General features: G+C 40.4%; 1 protein-coding gene across 1 annotated transcript in view; it reads right to left on the bottom strand.

Moving 5' to 3' along the window:
* Nucleotides 1–10194: 10194 nt before the first annotated feature.
* rnpepl1 (arginyl aminopeptidase like 1) overlaps nucleotides 10195–22456 on the bottom strand; it is a 47512-nt gene continuing 35250 nt past the window's right edge. Inside the window, exon 11 of the mRNA XM_014161944.3 lies at nucleotides 10195–13796. Coding sequence (XP_014017419.1) covers nucleotides 13503–13796 — 294 coding nt within the window. The 3' untranslated portion in view covers nucleotides 10195–13502. The remainder of the gene's footprint in view (nucleotides 13797–22456) is intronic.

Genomic DNA, 22456 nt, shown 5'->3' with positions numbered 1-22456 from the left:
AGCGCATGAGTTTCAAGTTTGGGGCAGATAATTTTCACCACAAAAATGCACCTTTATAATAAAAGCATTACATGCCCATTTGCGGTCACAGTCACTTTTGATAATGTTTTTTTCGCTAATGGAACATGTGTACTTATAGCCAGCCTACTGCCGTGTGCGCATTGCTGTGCTTATAATGTGAAGCAAAAGCCTAATAGTTTATAAAAATGTTAAGCTACACTTTCTGAACTGTTGTATCAACCTCATTAAATAAAAACGTTTGTTTGATTCTAGTGGTTGTATTCATTTGGGATCTATCGTATCCCACAACTGTCCCAGACTATGCTTGGAATATTTATTTCTCGCACAGAATAGGTACGTTTTTGTACTATGGGGGATAGTAGATTGACATAGGCTAGTGCTTTTGCTGTTCGTTAGGCCTATTCATCTTGTTGGCTGACGAAAAGTAAATGTGGACAGTTCTTCCAGTATCTAAACTATGCACCTCGGAATTGGATAAGGAGACGCGCAGTTGCGTGCCGGATGTGTCCGTCTTCAATTGTAGCCTGTGAGAAAGACCCGATCACGTGATGGAGAGCCTCGGAGCATGCAGGCATGGTTTGTTAAGGGTGCATTATGGCCACACAACCCGGATGCCACCGGGAAATTCGAGGCATTATCAAGGGCTTCTCAAATTGTGAATGAGAGACTGACGAAATGTGTACAGCCTGCGCAAAAAAACAAAGCAGAGCTCATGCCTTTCAAGATACTTTTTTTCAAATCATCATTAGATTCGCATCATGCTGCCTTATAATGTATTAAAAATTTAAAAATATATCCCAACGTTTGTAGAACAACTAAAGTTACATTAATAACTCTAAATTAAGCATATACAGTTGAAGTCGGAAGTTTACATACACCTTAGCCAAATACATTTAAACTCAGTTTTTCACAATTCCTGACATTTAATCCTAGTAAAAATCCCCTGTCTAAGGTCAGTTAGGATCACCACTTTATTTTAAGAATTTGAAATGTCAGAATAAAAGTAGAGAATGATTTAGTTCAGCTTTTATTTATTTCATCACATTCCCAGTGGGTCAGAAGTTTACATACACTCAATAAGTATTTGGTAGCATTTCCTTTAAATTGTTTAACTTGGGTCAAAGTTTAGGGTAGCCTTCCACAAGCTTCCCACAATAAATTCAATGAATTTTGTCCCATTCCTCCTGACAGAGCTGGTGTAACTGAGTCAGGTTTGTAGGCCTCCTTGCTCACACAAGCCTTTTCAGTTCTGCCGACATATTTTCTATGGGATATTTTCAAATTTTCTATACAACTTTGGAAGTATGCTTGGGGTCAATGTCCATTTGGAAGACCCATTTGCGACCAAGGTTTAACTTCCTGACTGATGTCTTGAGATGTTGCTTCAATATATCCACATAATTTTCCTACCTTATGATGCCATCTATTTTGTGAAGTGCACCAGTCCCTCCTGCAGCAAAGCACCCCCACAACCTGATGCTGCCACCCCCGTGTTTCACGGTTGGGATGGTGTTCTTCGGCTTGCAAGCGTCCCTCTTTTTCCTCCAAACATAACGATGGTCATTATGGCCAAACAGTTATATTTCTGTTTCATGAGATCAGAGGACATTTCTCCAAAAAGTACGATCTTTGTCCCCATGTGCAGTTGCAAACCGTAGTCTGGCTTTTTTATGGCAGTTTTAGAGCAGTGGCTTCTTCCTTGCTGAGCTGCCTTTCAGGTTATGTCGATATTGGACTTGTTTTACTGTGGATATAGATACTTTTGTACCTGTTTCCTCCAGCATCTTCACAAGGTCCTTTGCTGTTGTTCTGGGATTGATTTGCACTTTTCGCACCAAAGTACGTTCATCTCTAGGAGACAGAACACGTCTCCTTCCTGAGTGGTATGACAGCTGCGTGGTCCCATGGTGTTTATACAGATGAATGTGGTACCTTAAGGCATTTGAACATTTTTCCCAAGGATGATCCAGACTTGTGGAGGTCTACAAGTTTTTTTCTGAGGTCTTGGCTGATTTCTTTTGATTTTCCCATGATGTCAAGCAAAGAGGTTTGAAGGTAGGTCTTGAAACACATCAACAGGTACACCTCCAACTGACTCAAATGATGTCAATTAGCCTATCAGAAGCTTCTAAAGCCATGACATAATTTTCTGGAATATTCCAAGCTGTTTAAAGGCACAGTCAACTTAGTGTATGTAAACTTCTGACCCACTGGAATTGTGATACAGTGAATTATAAGTGAAATAATCTCTGTAAACAATTGTTGGAAAAATGACTTGTGTCATGCACGAAGTAGATGTCCTAACCGACTTGCCAAAACTATAGTTTGTTAAGAAGAAATTTGTGGAGTGGTTGAAAAACGAGTTTGAATGACTCCAACATAAGTGTATGTAAACTTCCGACTTCAACTGTATATAGCATTCTGTTTGTGGCCAGAATTGTATATAATAATTGAAAAACCTTAAGTGTTAAATCAAGTGTAGGTTTTTTTGTACCTATGCCATGGAATTGGAACATCGAAAATCTCCTCCCATTTGTTTTGCAACCTCCTTTTCTATTTATGCCAGTTCCTTTCAGACAATTTCTATCTTTAATATATGGCAGGCAAACAAGTTCCCTACCTTCTCCCTTTTGCACTTGCCTCCTCCATTTTTGTGGTAGTGCTGCTATCAGTTGGTTGTAAATTTGGATTGAGCAGATATTCCCATATATTTTCGATAACTCCTCCATTTCTATTCATAATATCATTAATAAATATAATACAATTTGCAAAACAAAATCCATAAAGTGTATTTTTTTATTAAATCAGTGTATTTGAGTTTACAACATTTGTTGTAATATTTGTTCTATCTTTTCTGGAGGATTAAACTGAAATTGTAACCAGCTTTGTATGGCTTGTTTAAGAAAGGGCGATACTTTAAAACAAAGTTTTATTTTACATTTGTCAGAAATTAGGAGTTGTAATCCGTATTTTACATTTACATTGACATTTTAGTCATTTAGCAGACGCTCTTATCCAGAGCGACTTACAGTAGTGAATGCATACATTTCAATTAATTTCATACATTTTTTTTTTTCTCATACTGGCCCCCCGTGGGAATCGAACCCACAACCCTGGCATTGCAAACACCATTGCAAACACCATGCTCTACCAACTGAGCCACAGGGAGGCTCAGTTGGCAATTTTTGAACAAAGGATGAACCTTTAATAATAATCTACTGGAGAACCGTTTCTGTTTTAAGTATAATTTGTATGAGTGAAGCTTTTAGTGAGAGGTTTAAAGCTTAATTATTTAATAATTTTAGCCCCCCAAACTCATATTTTGTCTGTCTTAGCATTCCAAATAAAATTAAATATTTTTTGCTCATATGATTTAAAAAAATCATCTGGAGTAGGCAGTGCCATTAGTAAGTAAACTGTGACCAAAGAGTTAATCAATATGATTTTTCCATAAATAGACAAGTATTTAGCTGTCAGAGCAGCTCGCAGATTACTGCACCTGTACATAGCCCATCTATAATTTAGCCCAAACGACCTCTTCCCCTACTGTATTTATTTATTTTGCTCCTTTGCACCCCATTATTTATATTTCTACTTGCACTTTCTTCCACTGCAAATCTACCAAATCTACCATTCCAGTGTTTTACTTGCTACATTGTATTTACTTCGCCACCATGGCCTTTTTTTGCCTTTACCTCCCTTATCTCACCTCATTTGCTCACATTGTATATAGACTTATTTTTCTACTATATTATTGACTGTATGTTTGTTTTACTCCATGTGTAACTCTGTGTTGTTGTATGTGTCGAACTGCTTTGCTTTATCTTGGCCAGGTCGCAATTGTAAATGAGAACTTGTTTTTAACTTGCCTACCTGGTTAAATAAAGGTGAAATAAAAAAATAAAAATGTACTTCTCCATGGTTGCAGAATCTATTTTTTCTAACTTTCTATTGAAATTAATTGTGGTAAGTTAATTTATATTTTTTGAGATGTGAATACCAAGTACACTAAGGGTAAAAAGTTTTAGAATACCTACTCATTCAAGGGTGTTTATTTTTACTATTTTCTACATTACAAACCAGATGGGATGGTGTATCGCTGAAGAATACTGTGGTAGCCATGCTGGTTAAGCGTTACTTGAATTCTAAATAAATCAGACAGTGTCACCAGCAAAGCACCCCCACACCATAACACCCCCTCCTCCATGCTTTACGGTGGGAAATACACATGTGGAGGTCATCTGTTCACCGACACCGTGTATCACAAAGACACAGCGTTTGGAACCAAAAATCTCCAACTTGGACTACAGACCAAAGGACAAATTTCCACGGTCTAATGTCCATTGCTCGTGTTTCTTGGCCCAAGCAAGTCTCTTTTTCTTATTGGTGTCCTTTAGTAGTGGTTTCTTTGCCATTTCTGAGGCTGGTAACTCTAATGAACTTATCCTCTGCAGCAGAGGTAACTCTGGGTCTTCCATTCCTGTGGTGGTCCTCATAAGCCAGATTCATCATAGCGCTTTATGGTTTTTGCGACTGCACTTTCAAAGTTCTTGAAATGTTCCGCATTGACTGACCTTCATGTCTTAAAGTAAAGATGAACTGTCGTTTCTCTTTGCTTATTTGAGCTGTTCTTCCAATAATATGGATTTGGTTTGTTACCAAATTGGGCTTTCTTCTGTATACCACCCCTACCTTGTCACATCACAACTGATTGGCTCAAATGGATTAAGGAAAGAAACACCACAAAGCAACTTTTAAGAAGGCACACCTGTTAATTGAAATGTATTCCAGCTGACTACCTCATGAAGCTGATTGAGAGAATGCAAAGCTGTCATCAAGGCAAAGGGTGGCTATTTGAAGAATCTCAAATATAAAATTGATTTTGATTTGTTAACACTTTTGATTACTACATTATTCTATATGTGTTATTTCACAATTTTGATGTCTTCACTATTATTTTTGTAGATGTAGAAAAAAGTTAAAATAAATTAAAACTTTTGACTGGTAGTGTATGTCTACTTCATCATCCACCCATTTTAAGGGTAAACTACAAGGTAGTGTAAACATTGCTTTAACGATCCAATACGTAATATGGTACACTTGTCATAATTAGGTTTTAATCCAGAGACACTAGAAAAGGGATCAAGATCTTCAATGAGACTGTGCAGGGATCCAGATTGCGGACTTAAGAAAAAACTAGAATCATTGGCATACATTGACACTTTTGTTTTTATCCCCTGGATTTCTAACCCCTTAATGTTCTTGTTGGATCTAATTCTAATAGCTCCATTTCAATGGCCATAATAAATAGATATGGAGACAACAGATAGCCTTGTTTCAATCCTCTTAAAAGCTCAATACTTTCTGAGAACTAACCATTATTTACATCTGTGGTTTCCGTACATACTTTTAACCCATTGTATAAGCAATTCACCAAAATTAAAGTAATCCAGGCATTTATATATAAATTCTAGTCGTATGTCATCAAACGCCTTTTCAAAATCTGCTAAGAAGACCAGGCCTGGTGTCTTCAATGTTTAAGAATGTTACATTTTTTCAAGTAATTGTCGTACATTATCTCCAATATATCGTCCATGTAAAAAACTGAAATGAGACCTTCTTGGTGCGTACCTGAAAGTCTACCATTTGTATAAGAGTAATTAAAACATGCTAATGATGGATCCTTGAGTGCATCAAAAAAGGTCTGATATACCTCTACTGGTGTTTTTCCAGACTGAATAGATTTTATATCTTCTGTATGTTGGCCTTCACACAGGTCTTTCTGTAAATTTGTTATTATTATTATTAATATTATTATTACTAGGAAAGAAATCTTAACAGTTAACATCATTCAGTTGAAATGGAGGAGACTGAAAACATATGCTTAAAATATTTTGCTTCCTCTTTAAAAATATAATTTGGTAAATCATGGATAACTCCATTTGTAACAAGTTCTGTAAATTATTTTTGGTAGAATTTCTATGTTGAAGAATCAAGAAACATTTTGTGCATTTTTCACAATTTTCCATCCAATTTGCTTTATTTTTGTAATACACTTGATCATTCTTGAATAAGTACCTCCAATTCTTTTTGTTTTTCCTCTAACCTATGTTGTGGCTCTATAGTACAGTCTCCATTACCATCTACCTGCGCTGTTACTTCTTCTCTTTCCTTTATTAGTCTAATCTCTTGACCTAAACTGCTTTAGTTTTAATGATCAGTATTGTATTTAATGGCCTCTAGAAGTACATTTGAAAGTGTCCCATACAATAAGGGGATCTATGTTGTTCCAAAAAAAGTCAATTATGAATTATTTTGTATTAGTTAAGAACAAATTGTCATCCAATAGGCTTTGATAAAATGTCCAATATTCCCGTCCACGTGGGAATTCTGTAAGCGTTATATGAAGGCCAATTAGTTTGTGGTCTGATCACATTCGGTTTCCTACTAATACTTTGACTTTTGATGCAAGCAAGAACGAGACTAGGAAGTAATCAAGACTGCAAGCTTGATGAAGCCTCCATCTATATCTCACTAGGTCAGGGTTTTTCAACCTCCATTTATCCACTAGTTTTAATGTATCCATGATCTTTGTGATCTCCTTAAGTGCTTGAGGGTGATAGTTTGTAGAGTGATTTCCTTTAGGATCTATTGAGGTACTTAAAACCGTATTATCATCTCCCACCATAATAATAGATTCATATGTTGCTTGTGAGCTCAATAGATTATTATATATATTTCCAAAAAGTGTGGATCATCATTATTTGGCCCATTTCGATTAATTAGCCAGATATGTTTTTGGTTCAATAGCATATTTAAAATAATCCATCTTCCTTGCTAATCTTTTTCCACAGTTTGCACAATCGGATCAACATTTTTTAATTAGTATAATCACAACTTTTGAGTTTCTTTGCACATGACAAAAATATATTTCTCCCTCCGAGTCCTTTTTCCACCCAAGCTCATCTATATTTGTAGAATGAGTTTCCTCTAAATAGATGTTATATTCTTTCTCTTTTAGCCATGTAAAAATATATCTTATTTTTTTATAATCTGCAAAGCCATTGCAATTATAACTTGCTATACTTATTTCCCCACTTACCATAATGGTACCCACGTTTCAATTATACTTACCACAATCAATGTTTGTAAACTTACCATTAAAAAGCACCATGATGATTAAGTGTCCATATACCTGTACCATAATCATTTTCGCTTTTAAGCATACTGTAGCTGCAACTGTGTGTAAACCTCCAATTCTCCTAATATTCCACCCACTAAAACCTCCCCCCATATCTAGGTCTGTTGTCACTAAGACCATCAGACCATCTCCCTGACTATTGACGCACATTTGCGTCCTAAGTCAAACCCTTGGCCGACAATTGGCGTTGGCCAGAGGGAAATATGAGCAGTCCCATGATAACATAAATATCTGAGGCTGCTTAAGACAACTAACCAAATAACATGGAAAACATTCAGAAAAAAAAAATAGTTCCAATAATAGATCATATGAATAGAAATAATAACAGTACAATCTTATAAATGCATGCTCATATTAGAAAGTCCTAGCAAGGCTATAAGCATGTCAGCCCAGTCTGCTCAGTTCATTGGATTCAATTGTTTGAACATTTTTGGATAAAATGAAGACAAAACAAAGTAAATATATCGCAAGACCAGTCCTTTTTTTAATGTCGATTACATGCAAGACGTATGTCATGTAGTCCTCATTATATCCTGTTGTATTCCGACCAAAATAAGGAAAAAATGTTCTAACGGCCGCTAATGGCTGCAAGTAAAAATTCGTTTTAGGCATCACATTATATCCTATTGTATTCCTGTTGTATCGTGCCATGGCTGTGCCAAAGCTGACTGCAAGCCAAACCTGGGCACCCCTTCATGGAAAGGCATACCCAAGTTCAACTCACAATCGACTCCAACACAGCCATGGCACGACAGCCAAGAACACCTGCAGTACTGACTATCCAGAGCGAGTAAACCTGTAAAACCAAGCCTCTCTCCATCCATACACATTCCGTTTTTTTATTCCAGGGTCGTTGCTCTATCAGCTCGGTTGTTTTACACCTAGGCCTATATTATTAGGATAAAGAATATAAAAAGGTAGCATAAATAGCTTATATAGAAATATAATATACCTTTCTCTCGCTTAGAGAAGTGCTTCCATAATCCAGTTATTGTATTAGTTCTACCGTTAACTTTAATCACTTGATCAGTGTTAACCAGCCCGCCACACACTAGACAACAACCCTGTCGACAATACCTAATCCATCTATTTGCCTGTGTGAATCGGAAGAATAATCATTTACATTTTTAAAATTGAGAATTATTTTTGAAATGTAAAATGGTAATAACACCAATTACTTTAGGTACATATAGGCCTTTTCCAATAGAGAACCTATGCAGGTTTGTAATTATATAATCATTTAACCTAACCCCATAATACATCTATTCATATTTATTACGTTTTATCTTTAAAAGCGAATCGTTCCGATTCACATCGGCGAACAAGGGCCGCACTATATAACAGCTTTTAAGTCATAATATACCCGACCTCTACAATTAGGCCGTATCATATTCAACTAAAAAAACAACCTTGGTATTTCTAATGCAAAATCTTCAAATTAAATAAAAAAATCATAAAGAAAAAAAGGTCAGCCTTACCCATCTTCGCCTTCCTCTAAATCAAAACCTGATATTACGTCCATATAGTCCAAAGTTCCATATTGCCTAAATAGACAAAGGTTAATTTCATCATACCCATTCCACATTACCATAAATCAAACCATATTTTAAGTCCACGGCTCCATACTGCATGAATGTACAACATTTATATTAAAATAATAATAATAATAATAATAATAACCTAGTTCATGCTAAAAAAATATGGCAAAAAAAACAAACATGAATCCATATTTGTACTGTGTAATGCGGTGCAAATATGTATTTGTAGCTACCTCAACAGGAGGTAGCTATTACTCAGCAACGTTGTAATCTTCGTGTCCTTGAACATTTGCTCGTTTACATATAATTTATCGAGGACTAGACGAACTAAGGCCTCAACCTCCCCCAGTAGCCCAGGCAATAGATGTAGTTTTTTTTAACTGCTCGCTCATGCTTGTAAGCAATGCTCCATCTTCTGGAGACATGGTTATAAAAACAGTCCCCCTCCAATGTTAAGTTTGACATTTTAGACCACCGCTTCACTCCGGTTTCGCTCGCAGAACTCGAGGAAAGGTCACGCTGCCACCTATGACGTCTTAACCTTGTCTTAGCAAACCAACTGACTAGCCAGTCTGTGATATGTTATGATAGCCACTGTTTGCCTGGATTTAATTAGTTATCGTTCTTCTAGAGCTCCGACCTGAAAATCACTGACGTCATGATTCGACCTTGTTTTTTTCGAGTTCCCAGTTGTCTTGACCTCACTGAAGTCGTGCTGGATTGACCAATGTATTCAATGTATTCCAATTCCAATGTATGCCAATGTATTCCAATTTTTCTGACCCATGGTGTTGCATGTTTATCCAGAGAATGCCAGACTTTGATAACAAAATTTGCCCACAAGGACCACTGCCCCAATTTCCTGTTCAAGTGAGCACAGCACAACAAGTCCAAAATGTCTTGTATTTTACTGCATAAATTATGTAATATGCCAGGGAGATATGTATACTGTAGCTAAGAAAGTAATACTAAGTGTATGTTCTGTAGTAAGCTGTTAGTAGCCCATGTGCCTCACCCAAATAATTTGGTCGCTATCCCCCTCATAATTTCGCCTACTGTTCTGACACGGTGGTGCACGTGTAGCCTACAGCCTGTTTTAGAGAAATGTAATCATCAAATATTGTAAGAGCTTTCATTGTCTGCTTATATGACCCCTTTATTTAAGTGCAGCTTTACTAACAATGGTTTTAGGAAACAGCTCGAAGATTTAACGATGCTCTTACGAAGGTTCTAACAATGAATTTAAGGCTAAGATGCTTTTGGGTAACTGGGCCCAAGTGCCATACAGATGCCAACACAAGGCCTATAGGATAAAACCCATCAGTGCGCCCTCTTGTGGACTAATAGGCCTACATAACCTGAGTTGACACGTTTTCCTTTTCACTCACAATATCAACGCAGTTTGTTTTAAAACCACCAGTCTAGAAGCAAACGTCAATGTTGAGTCTCGATGCTTTTTTATTACTTGTAAAACATTGGAGACAAACCTGCTAGTCTATCCCCTCTGTGTTGTACAGTAACAATATTGTACATTAAATTAAGGCATCGGAGGATAGCTGAAGACTGCCAGTGCAGTCACTGTTTAACAATGTAATCTCATGTTATCATCAAAACACAAACATTCTGCCCCTCACATTTCTATGCTTTTGTGAACGGTACAGCCCGTTCACAATTCATAAATAATAATGTTGGGAGGAAACGTTAAAACAAAATCATTGTTAACATTTCAGCCCAGCTATTCATTAATACGTCATTGACATACACACACACACACCCCACCCCTCTCTTTAGTCAATCACATAATCAAAATTATCTGTAGCTTTGGAAATGGCAATCAGTCCTGAACGAGAGAAGTCCAGAAGGCAGACACTGTCACTGTTGACAAGGGTCGCGTTCAGGAGGGTGCCACGTTCTTTATAGCCGACAACGATTCCCTATTCTTCAGGACAAAGAAGCATGTCTGTTCAATAAATTCCTATCTGAAGGTCCTGTAAAGTTGCACACCACCTGGGTAGGTGGATGCACGTTACAGGACTGAACGCGACCCAGATGAATAGCAGAGCTCCAGTTTGAAGGCACGTGTGGCCTTACCCTCTCCCAACATCCCTACGGGAGAGGGTTTTGCACTGTGGGGGCTGCGTCTCAATAGTGTAAAGTAGTAGGCCTACCAACCTTCCCTACTTAAGAGAGTTGATAAGTAAAAGCAAAGTTGTCAAAGAAGCCCAATCCATCATTGATCCGACTGGACTTTCATTTCAGTAAATGTTCAATTCTTTCAGATAAGTGCAGATGAGGGCAAGGAGACGAGGCGAGGAAGGCTGTTTAGACTACTGAGACACAGCCCAGGTGTAAAGGGAAGAGAGTGAGCGGGGGGAATTCCACTTCTATTCCTGGATAAGCCTTCCTGTTGGATATTCCAAATGTGGAAATAATCAATTGTAATTATTAAAGGCAGGGTTAAAGTGTGTAGTGTTGAACGGAGCATACAGAGGCTTGCGTCCCAAATGCTATGGGCCCTGGGTTCCATAGTGCCATTCCTATGTAGTGTACTACTTTTCACCATAGCCCCATCTATGGTAGCGGTTCTCAAACCTATCCGCAGGGACCCCCAGCCATTCTATGCATTTGATCTTTTCCACACCTAGCACACCTGACTCAACTTGTCAACTAACCATCAAGCCCTTGACTATGTCAATCAGGTGAGCTAGTTCAGGGCTACAACAAATTTGTGAGATGTCTGGGGGTCCCCGAAAAGAGGTTTGAGAACCAATGCCCTACGCAGTCTGATCAAAAGGAGTGCAATATGTAGGGAATAGAGTGCCATTTGGGGCCAGCAGGGCTCTCCTCTCTCTACAGACTGGGCAGAGGGACATTTGGTGGCTCACTCTCCCTGTAAATTAGTCTAGGGCACAAGTTGCAGGCTCATGAAGCCATAATCACCGCGCTAAGCAGGACACACAACATGTGTGCAAACAGTCAATAGATGGTTATCTCCATTCATGAAGTGCATGCGCGCACGCACACACACACACACACACACACACACACACACACACACACACACACACACACACACACACACTGTCCTTCGCATATACGCATATACAGAGGCTTCAAAGGTTAGCTTACAAAAATCAGACTCAATATATAAATACGCATATACAGTGCATTCAGAGTATTCAGACCCCTTGACTATTCCACATTTTGTTACGTTACAGCCTTAAATCTAAAATGTATTAAGTAAAATGTTTTCCTCATCAATCTACACACAATACCCCATAATGACAAAGCGAAAAAAGATTATGGGGCTTTTTTTGCAAATAAAAAAGAAATTAACAGAAATACTTAATTCGGACCCTTTGCTATGAGACTCGAAATTGAGCTCAGGTGCATCCTGTTTCCATTGATCATCCTTGAGATGTTTCTACAACTTGGGAGTCTACCTGTGGTAAATTAAATTGATTGGAAAGGCACACACCTGTCTATGTAAGGTCCCACAGGTGACAGTGCATGTCAGAGCAAAAACTAAGCCATGAAGTCGAAGGAATTGTCCGTAAAGCTCAGAGACAGGATTATGTCGGTGCACAGATCTGGGGAAGGGTACCAACAAATGTCTGCAGTATTGAAGGTCCCCAAGAACACAGTGGACTCCATCATTCTTAAATGGAAGAATTTGGGAACCACTAATAGTCTTCCTAGAGCTGGCTGCCCGGCCAAACTGAGCAATCGGGAGAGAAATGCCTTGGTCAGGGAGGTGACCAAGAGCCAGACAAAAGCCACTCATTAAAAGGCACATGACAGCATGCTTGGATTCTCTGGTCTGATGAAACCAAAATTGAACTATTTTGCCTGAATGCCAGGCGACACATCTGGAGGAAACCTGGCATCATCCCCACGCTGAAGGACGGTGGTGGCAGCATCATGCTGTGGTGATGTTTTTCAGCGGCAGGGACTGGGAGACTAGTCAGGATGAAGGGAAAGATGAACGGAGCAAAGTACAGAGATCCCCTTAATGAAAACCTGCTCCAGATCTCTCAGGACCTCAGCCTGGGGCAACGGTTCACCTTCCAACAGGACAATGACTCTAAGAACACAGCCAAAACAACACAGGAGTGGCATCATGACAAGTATCTGAATGTCCTTGAGTGGCCCATCCAGAGCCCGGATTTGATCCCGATCTAACATCTCTGGAGAGACCTGAAAATAACTGTTCAGCAACGCTCCCCATTCAACATGAAAGAGCTTGAGAGGATCTCCAGAGAAGAACGGGAGAAACTCCCCAAATACAGGTGTCAATCTTGTAGCGCCATACCCAAGAAGACTCAATGCTGTAATCACTGCCAACGGTGCTTCAACAAAGTACTGAGTAAAGGGTCTGAATAGTTATGTTTTTAATACATTTGCAAAAATGTCTAAAAACAACTTTGCTTTGTCATTATGGGGTATTGTGTGTAGATAGATGAGAGAAAAAAAACTATTGAATCAATTTTAGAATAAGGCTGTAACGTAACAAAAGGTGGAAAAAGTCAAGGTGTCTGAATACTTTCTGAATGCACTATACACACACAGTGTGCATATGTGTGTAACTGTGTGTGCATGTGTATGAACCCGGTGGTCCTTTTCCACTCATTGTTAGTCTCAGTCAAGCACAGATGTTTCTTCACCTTTTTCAACATGCCACCCCCCTCTCTCTCGGTCTCTCTCACAGTGTATGTATGTCTCTCTTCTCTTCTACCGGCCGCTCAGGCAGACACGTTGACGTCACGTAGCGCGATAGTACCAGTCGTGGGGGGGTCGGCGGGCCCCAGTTGGTCCCTGGAGGTGGGGCTGGGTGACGAGGGGGTGGGGTGTAGTAGGGAGGGGACAGAGCCTGTGGGAGTGGGTAAGGCGCTGGTCTGGAACAGGATCTGCTGGAGCGTCCGTCGGAGGTTGGGGTGGAGGCGGGCCTGTGTCTGGTAGAACACCTCAGCTGCAAAGCACTTCATCACCCCGGAACAAAGGTCCTCGTACAACGGGACTGTGTACATCCTCGACGTCTGATGAGATAAAAAATACCAGCTAAAGTTTAAATTGTATTGCTGTGCGTTACATTTTTTTTTTAAATTGTCATTTGTCTTTGGCACTTACAGGTAGGTAAAAGGTAAAAAGTGACATAAAAGCTCTGCCGCCTAGAGGTCGACACGTAAGCTTGAATACATATTTTTATAAAATATTGGCAAGTTATTACCAAATGACTCCCATGCACCTGCTAAAAGCTGACACAGATGTGCAAATGCTTAAAAATATAATAATATTAGACATACAACATACATACAAGCATTACACACAGTGTCATTATATACAGATTAGTCCAGCAAACTCTTATAGAGAATGTTAACAGCTGAGGGGAGACGTCATTTGGCCATGACACGAATGTCTGGCCTGCTCCACTATACTCCTAACTTTTGCAGAGTGTGAGACGCCCTTATTGATTTAAATAATTCCTGCTCTGCCTTTCTAAAAAGTCTTCGAAAGCCAAGTGAACAAACAGAACACCGACCTTTTCGAATCCCACCGTACCTTCTCCACTATGCGCTAATCTGGTTTCTGAGCTGGTCACGGGTGCACCTCAGCCACGATCAAGGGACTAAACGATATCATAACCGCCATCGATAAAAGACAGTACTGTGCAGCCGTCTTCATCGACCTGGCCAAGGCTTTCGACTCTGTCAATCACCGTATTCTTATCGACAGCCTTGGTTTCTCTAATGACTGCCTCGCCTGGTTCACTAACTACTTCTCAGACAGAGTTCAGTGTGTCAAATCGGAGGGCCTGTTGTCCGGACCTCTGGCAGTCTCTATGGGGGTGCCACAGGGTTCAATTCTCGGGCCGACTCTTTTCTCTGTATATATCAATGATGTCGCTCTTGCTGCTGGTGATTCTTTGAGCCACCTCTACGCAGATGACACCATTCTGTATACATCTGGCCCTTCTTTGGACACTGTGTTAACAAACCTCCAAACGAGCTTCAACGCCATACAACACTCCTTCCGTGGCTCCAACTGCTCTTAAATGCAAATAAAACGAAATGCATGCTCTTCAACCGTTCGCTGCCCGCACCCACCAGCCCGAAAAGCATCACTACTTTGGACGGTTCTGACTAAGAATATGTGGGCAACTATAAATACCTAGGTGTCTGGTTAGACTATACTCTCCTTCCAGACTCCAATCTCCAATCCAAAGTTAAATCTAGAATCAGCTTCCTATTTCAAAACAAAGCCTACTTCTCTCATGCTGCCAAACATACCCTCGTAAAACTGACTATCCTACCGATCCTTGACTTCGGCGATGTCATTTACAAAACAGCCTCCAACACTCTACTTAGCAAATCGGATGCAGTCTATCACAGTGCCATCCGTTTTGACACCAAAGCTCCATATACTACCCACCACTGTGACCTGTATGCTCTCGTTGGCTGGTCCTCGCCACATATTCATTGCCAAACCCACTGGCTCCAGGTAATCTATAAGTCTTTGCTCGGTAAAGCTCCGCCTTATCTCAGCTCACTGGTCACCATAGCAACACCCACCCGTAGCACGCGCTCCAGCAGGTATATTTCACTGGTCATCCCCAAATTCAACGCCGCCTTTCCTTCCAGTTCTCTGCTGCAAAATGACTGGAACGAATTGCAAAAATCCCTGAAGTTGGAGACTTATACCTCCCTCACTAACTTTAAGTGTCAGCTGTCAGAGCAGCTTACTGATCACTGCAGCTGTACACAGCCCATCTGTAAATTGCCCATCCAACCATCTACCTACAGTTGAAGTCAGAAGTTTACATACAATCAGGTTGGAGTAATTAAAACTTGTTTTTCAACCACTCCACAAATTTCTTGTTAACAAACTATAGTTTTGGCAAGTCAGTTAGGACAGATTATTTCACTTATAATTTACTGTATCACAATTCCAGTGGGTCAGAAGTTTACACATACACTAAGTTGACTGTGCCTTTAAACAGCTTGGAGAATTCCAGAAAATGATGTCATGGCTTTAGAAGCTTCTGAAACACCTGAAGGTACCACATTCATCTGTACAAACAATAGTATGCAAGTATTAACACCATGGGACCACACAGCCGTCATACCGCTCAGGAAAGAGACGCGTCCTGTCTCCTAGAGATGAACGTACTTTGGTGCGAAAACTGCAAATCAATCCCAGAACAACAGCAAAGGACCTTGTGAAGAAGCTGGAGGACACAGGTACAAAATAATCTATATCCACAGTAAAACAAGTCCTATATCGACATAACCTGAAAGGCCGCTCAGCAAGGAAGAAGCCACTGCTTCAAAACCTCCATAAAAAAGCCAGACTACGGTTTGCAACTGCACATGGGGAAAAAGATTGTACTTTTTGGAGAATTGTCCTCTGGTCTGATGAAACAAAAATATAACTGTTTGGCCATAATGACCATCGTTATGTTTGGAGGAAAAAGGGGGAGGCTTGCAAGCAGAAAAACATCATCCCAACCGTGAAGCACAGGTGTGGCAGTATCATGTTGTGGGGGTGCTTTGCTACAGGAGGGAGTGGTGCACTTCACAAAATAGATGGCATCATGAGGAGGAAAATTATGTGGATATATTAAAGCAACATCTCAAGACATCAGTCAGGAAATTAAACGTTGTTCGCAAATGGGTCTTCCAAATGGACAATGACTCCAAACATACTTCCAAGGCTATGGCAAAATGGCTTAAGGACAACAAAGTCAAGGTATTGGAGTGGCCATCACAAAGCCCTGACCTTAATCCCATATAAGATTTGTGGGCAGAAATGAAAAAGTGTGTGCGAGCACGACGGCCTACAAACCTGACTCAGTTACACCATCTCTGTCAGGAAGAATGGGCCAAAATTCACCCAACTTATTGTGGGATGTTGTGGAAGGGTACCCGAAACGTTTGACCCAAGTTAAACAATTTAAAAGGCAATGCTACCAAATACTAATTGAGTGGATGTAAACTTCTGACCCACTGGGAATGTGATGAAAGAAATAATAGCTGAAATAAAGCACTCTACTATTATTCTGACATTTCACATTCATAAAATAAAGTGGTGACGTAAAACAGGGAATTTTTACTGGAATTAAATGTCAGAAATTGTGAAAAACTGAGTTTAAATGTATTTGGCTAAGGTGTATATAAACTTCCGACTTCAACTGTACCTCATCCCCATATTTGTTTTTCTGCTCTTTTGTACACCAGTATTTCTACTTGCACATCCTCATCTGCACATATATCACTCCGGTGTAAATTGCTAAATTGTAATTCCTTCGCCACTATTGGCCTATTCATTGCTTTACCTCCTTACTTAAATTTGCACACACTGTATACAGATTTTTTCTATTGTGTTATTGACTGTACGTTTGTTTATCCCATGTCTAACTCTGTGTTGTTGTTTTTGTCGCACTGCTTTGCTTTATCTTGGCCAGGTCGCAGTTGTAAATTTACACTCATACAAAGAAATACTTAAGTGTCCACAGCCTGCATGATACTGGTAATTTCACTGCTTCTGCTTTGTTCCTAGAACTGGAGTGAATGGCCTGGGTTACTCGGCTTGCATTTTTTAAGAAAAGGCTCAACTGAAAATGAAGGGATGTGTGTTGTTGTAATACATTTAAAGTTACATTTTAATAAATAAACGCTACATTTAATCCAACATTTGTTTCTGAATGGAGAATAGTGGAATCTAAATCAATCTTCTAGAAAACATTAGTTTACATCTTCCCTCCATCCCCATCCCTCCCCTTTAATACTCTCATTACATTTATTTCATTTGGGGCGGCAGGTTAAGAGGGTTGGACAAGGCCCAGTAACTGAAAGGTCGTTGGTTCGAATCCCCGAGATGATTAGGTGAAAAGTCTGTGTAGTCACTATTGTATTAACATGTTGTTACATAGTAAATCAGTAATTGCACAGTAATAGAGTGAGTGGAAAAATAAATACAAACTCGGGCCTGGGGTCTCCCAGGGGTGCATGTTTTGGTTTTTGCCTTAGAACTACACAGCTGATTCAAATAATCAACGTATCATCAAGCTTTGATTATTTGAATCAGCTGTGTTGTGCTAGTGCAAAAACTAAAACGTGCACACCTGGTAGGACCCATGATTGAGTTTGGTCCTGCCTTACATGTATTTATTTTTCCACTCACTCTATAAAACCCTGATGTTTATTATTTGTATTTTTTTTTAACCTTTATGTAACTAGGCAAGTCAGTTAAGAACAAATTCTTATTTTACAGTTGACGGCCTACCCCGGCCAAACCCTCCCCTAACCCAGACGACATTGGGCCAATTGTGCGCTGCCCTATGGGACTCCCGATCCCAGCCGGTTGTGATACAGCCCGGGATCAAACCAGGGTCTGTAGTGATATCTCTAGCACTGAGATGCAGTGCCTTAGACTGCTGCACCACTCGGGAGCCCGATTAGATGACTTACAAAAATCTAGCTGCAGATTCTACCTTATTGAATTAATTACAGATCTTGAATGGATAATGGACATTGTAGTAAATTACCTTTACTGCGCTAAACTGCGGACACCCCTTCAAATGAGTGGATTTGGCTATTTCAGCCACACCCGTTGCTGACGGGCAGGGGCACAACTGTCACTGGCGCTGCTTAAACATTCTGAAATTGCATTTTTGTCCACCCCACTTTTATCATTGGGATGTGATACAAAACTAAGCAACGGTGTGCTTTAGGACCATGCGGATGGCTCCAATTGGTCGGGAAGGATGTTTGGAGTGTTGAGCCGACTGGACACACCTACTCATTCAAGGGTTTTCCTTATTTTTACTATTTTCTACATTGTAGAATACTAGTGAAGACATCAAAACTATGACATGACACATATGGAATCATGTAGTAACCAAAAAAGTGTTAAACAAATCTAAATATATTTTATATTTAAGATTTTTTTTTAAAGTAGCCACCCTTTGCTTTGATGACCGCTTTGCACACTCTTGGCATTCTCTCAACCAGATTCATGAGGAATGCTTTTCCAACAGTCTTGAAGGAGTTCCCACATATGCTGAGCACTTGTTGGCTGCTTTCCCTTCACTCTGCGGTCCAACTCATCCCAAACCATCTGAATTGGGTTGGTCATCTGGAGTGATGCAACTCTCCTTCTTGGTCAAATAGCCCTTACACAGCCTGGAGGTGTGACTTGGGTCATTGTCCTGTTGAAAAACAAATAATAGCGGCACTAAGCGCAAACCAGATGGGATGGCGTATCGCTGCAGAATGCTGTGGTAGCCATGCTGGTTAAGTGTGCCTTGAATTCTAAATAAATCACTGAGTGTCACCAGCAAAGCACACCACACAAGCACACCTCCATGCTTCACGGTTGGGACCACAAATGTGGAGATCATCCATTCACCTACTCTGGGTCTCACAAAGACACGGCAGTTGGAACCAAAAATATCAAATTTGGATATATCAAAAAGGACAGATTTCCACCATTCTAATGTCCATTGCTCGTGTTTCTTGGCCCAAGCAAGTCTCTTCTTATTGGTATCCTTTAGTAGTGGTTTCTTTGCAGCAAAATCAACCATGAAGGCCTGATTCACGCAGTCTCCTCTGCACAGTTGATGTTGAGATGTGTCTGTTACTTGAGCATTTATTTGGGCTGCAGTCTGAAGTGCAGTTAACTCTAATGAACTTATCCTCTGCAGCAGAGTTAACTCTGGGTCTTCCTTTCCAGAGGCGGTCCTCATGAGAGCCAGTTTTTTCATAGCACTTGATGGTTTTTGCAACTGTACTTGACCTTCATATCTTAAAGTAATGATGGTTTCTCTTTGCTTATTTGAGCTGTTCTTGCCAAATATGGACTTGGTCTTTTACCAAATAGGGCTATCTTCTGTATACCATCCCTACCTTATCACAACACAACTGATTGGCTCAAACGCATTAAGGAAATAAATTCCACTATTTAACTTATAACAAGGCACACCTGTTAATTGAAATTAATTCCAGGTGACTAACTCATGAAGCTGGTTGAGAGAATGCCAAGAGTGTAGAAAGCGGTCATCAAGGCAAAGGGTGGCTACTTTGAATAATCGAAAATATATTTAGATTTGTTTAACAGTTTTTTTGGTTACTACATGATTTCATAGTTTTGATGTCTTCACTATTATTCTACAATGTAGAAAATAGTACAAATTAAGAAAAACCCTTGAATGAGTAGGTGTGTTCAAACTTTCGAATGGTACTGTATATTATTATTATTATTATTATGTCCCCCCCCACTTCTGAAACCAAAGTTGCACCTCTGGTGACAGGTGTATAAAATTGAGGACACAGTCATCACATCTCCATAGATGAATATTGGCAGTAGAGTGGCCTTACTGAAGAGCTAAGTGACTTCAACGTGGCACCGTCATAGGATGCCACCTTTCCAACAAGTCAGTTCGTCAAATGTCTGCCCTGCTAGAGCAGCCCCGGTCAACTGTAAGTGTTGTTATTGTGAAGTGGAAACGTCTAGTAGCAAGAACGGCTCAGCCGCGAAGTGGTAGGCCACACAAGCTCACAGAACAGGACCGCCGAGTGAGTAAAAATCGTCTGTCCTCAGTTGCAACACTCACTACCGAGTTCCAAGCTGCCTCTGGAAGCAACGTCAACACAACAACTGTTCGACGGGAACTTCATGAAATGGGTTTCCATGGCGGGGCAGCCGCACACAAACCTAAGATCACCATGTACAATGCCAAGCGTTGGCTGGAGTGGTGTAAAACTCGCCGCGCCAATAGACTCTGGTAACGCGTTCTGGAGTGATAAATCATGCTTCAAAATCTGACAATCCGACAGACGAATCTGGGTTTGGCGGATGAACGCTACCTGCCCGAATGCATAGTGCCAAATGTAAAGATTGGTGGAGGAAAAATTATGTTTTTTATGGGTCTAGCTAAGCCCCTTAGTCCCAGTGAAGGGACATCTTAACACTACAGCATACAATGCCATTCAAAAAGATTATTTGCGTCCAACTTTTTTAAATGTATTTTTTATTTCACCTTTATTTAACCAGGTAGGCTAGTTGAGAACAAGTTCTCATTTGCAACTGCGACCTGGCCAAGATAAAGCATAGTAATTCGACACATACAACAACACAGAGTTACACATGGAATAAACCAAAACATACAGTCAATAATACAGTAGAACAAAAGAAAACAAAAAGTCTATATACAGTGAGTGCAAATGAGGTACGTTAAGGCAATAAATAGGCCATTGTGGCGAAGTAATTACAATATAGCAATTAAACACTGGAATGGTAGATGTGCAGAAGATGAATGTGCAAGTAGAGATGCTGGGGTGCAAAGGAGCAAGATAAATAAATAAATACAGTATGGGGATGAGGTAGGTAGATAGCCCATCTGTAAACAGCCCATCTATGTACAGGTGCAGTGATCTGTGAGCTGCTCTGACAGCTGGTGCTTAAAGCCAGTGAGAGAGATATGAGTCTCCAGCTTCAGTGATTTTTGCAGTTCTTTCCAGTCATTGGCAGCAGAGAACTGGAAGGAAAGATGACCAAAGGAGGAATTGGCTTTGGGGGTTGACCAGTGAAATATACCTGCTGGAGCGCGTGCTATGAGTTGGTGCTGCTATGGTGACCAGTGAGCTGAGATAAGGCTGAGCTTTACCTAGCAGAGACTTGTAGATAACCTGTAGCCAGTGGGTTTGGCAACGAGTATGAAGCGAGGGCCAACCAACGAGAGCGTACAGGTCGCAATGGTGGGTAGTATATGGGGCTTTGGTGACAAAACGGATGGCACTGTGATAGACTGCATCCAGTTTGTTGAGTAGAGTGTTGGAGGCTATTTTATAGATGACATCACCGAAGTCGAGGATCGGTAGGATGGTCAGTTTTACGAGGGTATGTTTGGCAGCATGAGTGAAGGATGCTTTGTTGCAATACAGGAGGCCGATTCTAGATTTAATTTTGGATTGGAGATGCTTAATGTGAGTCTGGAAGGAGAGTTTCCAGTCTAACCAGACACCCGGATATTTATAGTTGTCAACATATTCTAAGTCAGAGCCATCCAGAGTAGTGATGCTGGACGGGCGAGCATGTGCGGGCAGTGATCGATTGAAGAGCATGCATTTAGTTTTACTTGTGTTTAAGAGCAGTTGGAGGCCACGGAAGGAGAGTTGTATGGCATTGATGCTCGACTGGAGGTTAGTTAACACAGTGTCCAAAGAGGGGCCAGAAGTATACAGAATGGTGTCATCTGCGTAGAGGTGGATCAGAGAATCACCAGCAGCAAGAGCAACATCATTGACGTAGACAGAGAAGAGAGTCGGCCCAAGAATTGAACCCTGTGGCACACCCATAGAGACTGCCAGAGGTCCGGACAACAGGCCCTCCGATTTGACACACTGAACTCTATCGGAGAAGTAGTTGGTAAACCAGGCGAGGCAATCATTTGAGAAACCAAGGTTGTCGAGTCTGCCAATAAGAATGTGGTGATTGACAGAGTCGAAAGCTTTGACCAGGTCGATGAATACGGCTGCACAGTAATGTCTCTTATCGATGGTGGTTAGGATGTGGTTCAGGACCTTGAGCGTGGCTGAGGTGCACCCATGACCAGCTCTGAAACCAGATTGCATAGCGGAGAGGGTACAGTGGGATTCGAAATGGTCGGTAATCTGTTTGTTAACTTGGCTTTCGAAGA

This window comes from Salmo salar, chromosome 20 (assembly GCF_965601325.2).
Source record: "Salmo salar chromosome 20, fSalSal1, whole genome shotgun sequence".
Classification (NCBI taxonomy): Eukaryota; Metazoa; Chordata; class Actinopteri; order Salmoniformes; family Salmonidae; genus Salmo; species Salmo salar.
The sequence above is the reverse complement of the archived record's forward strand: the minus strand, read 5'-3'. Positions and strand labels throughout refer to the sequence as shown.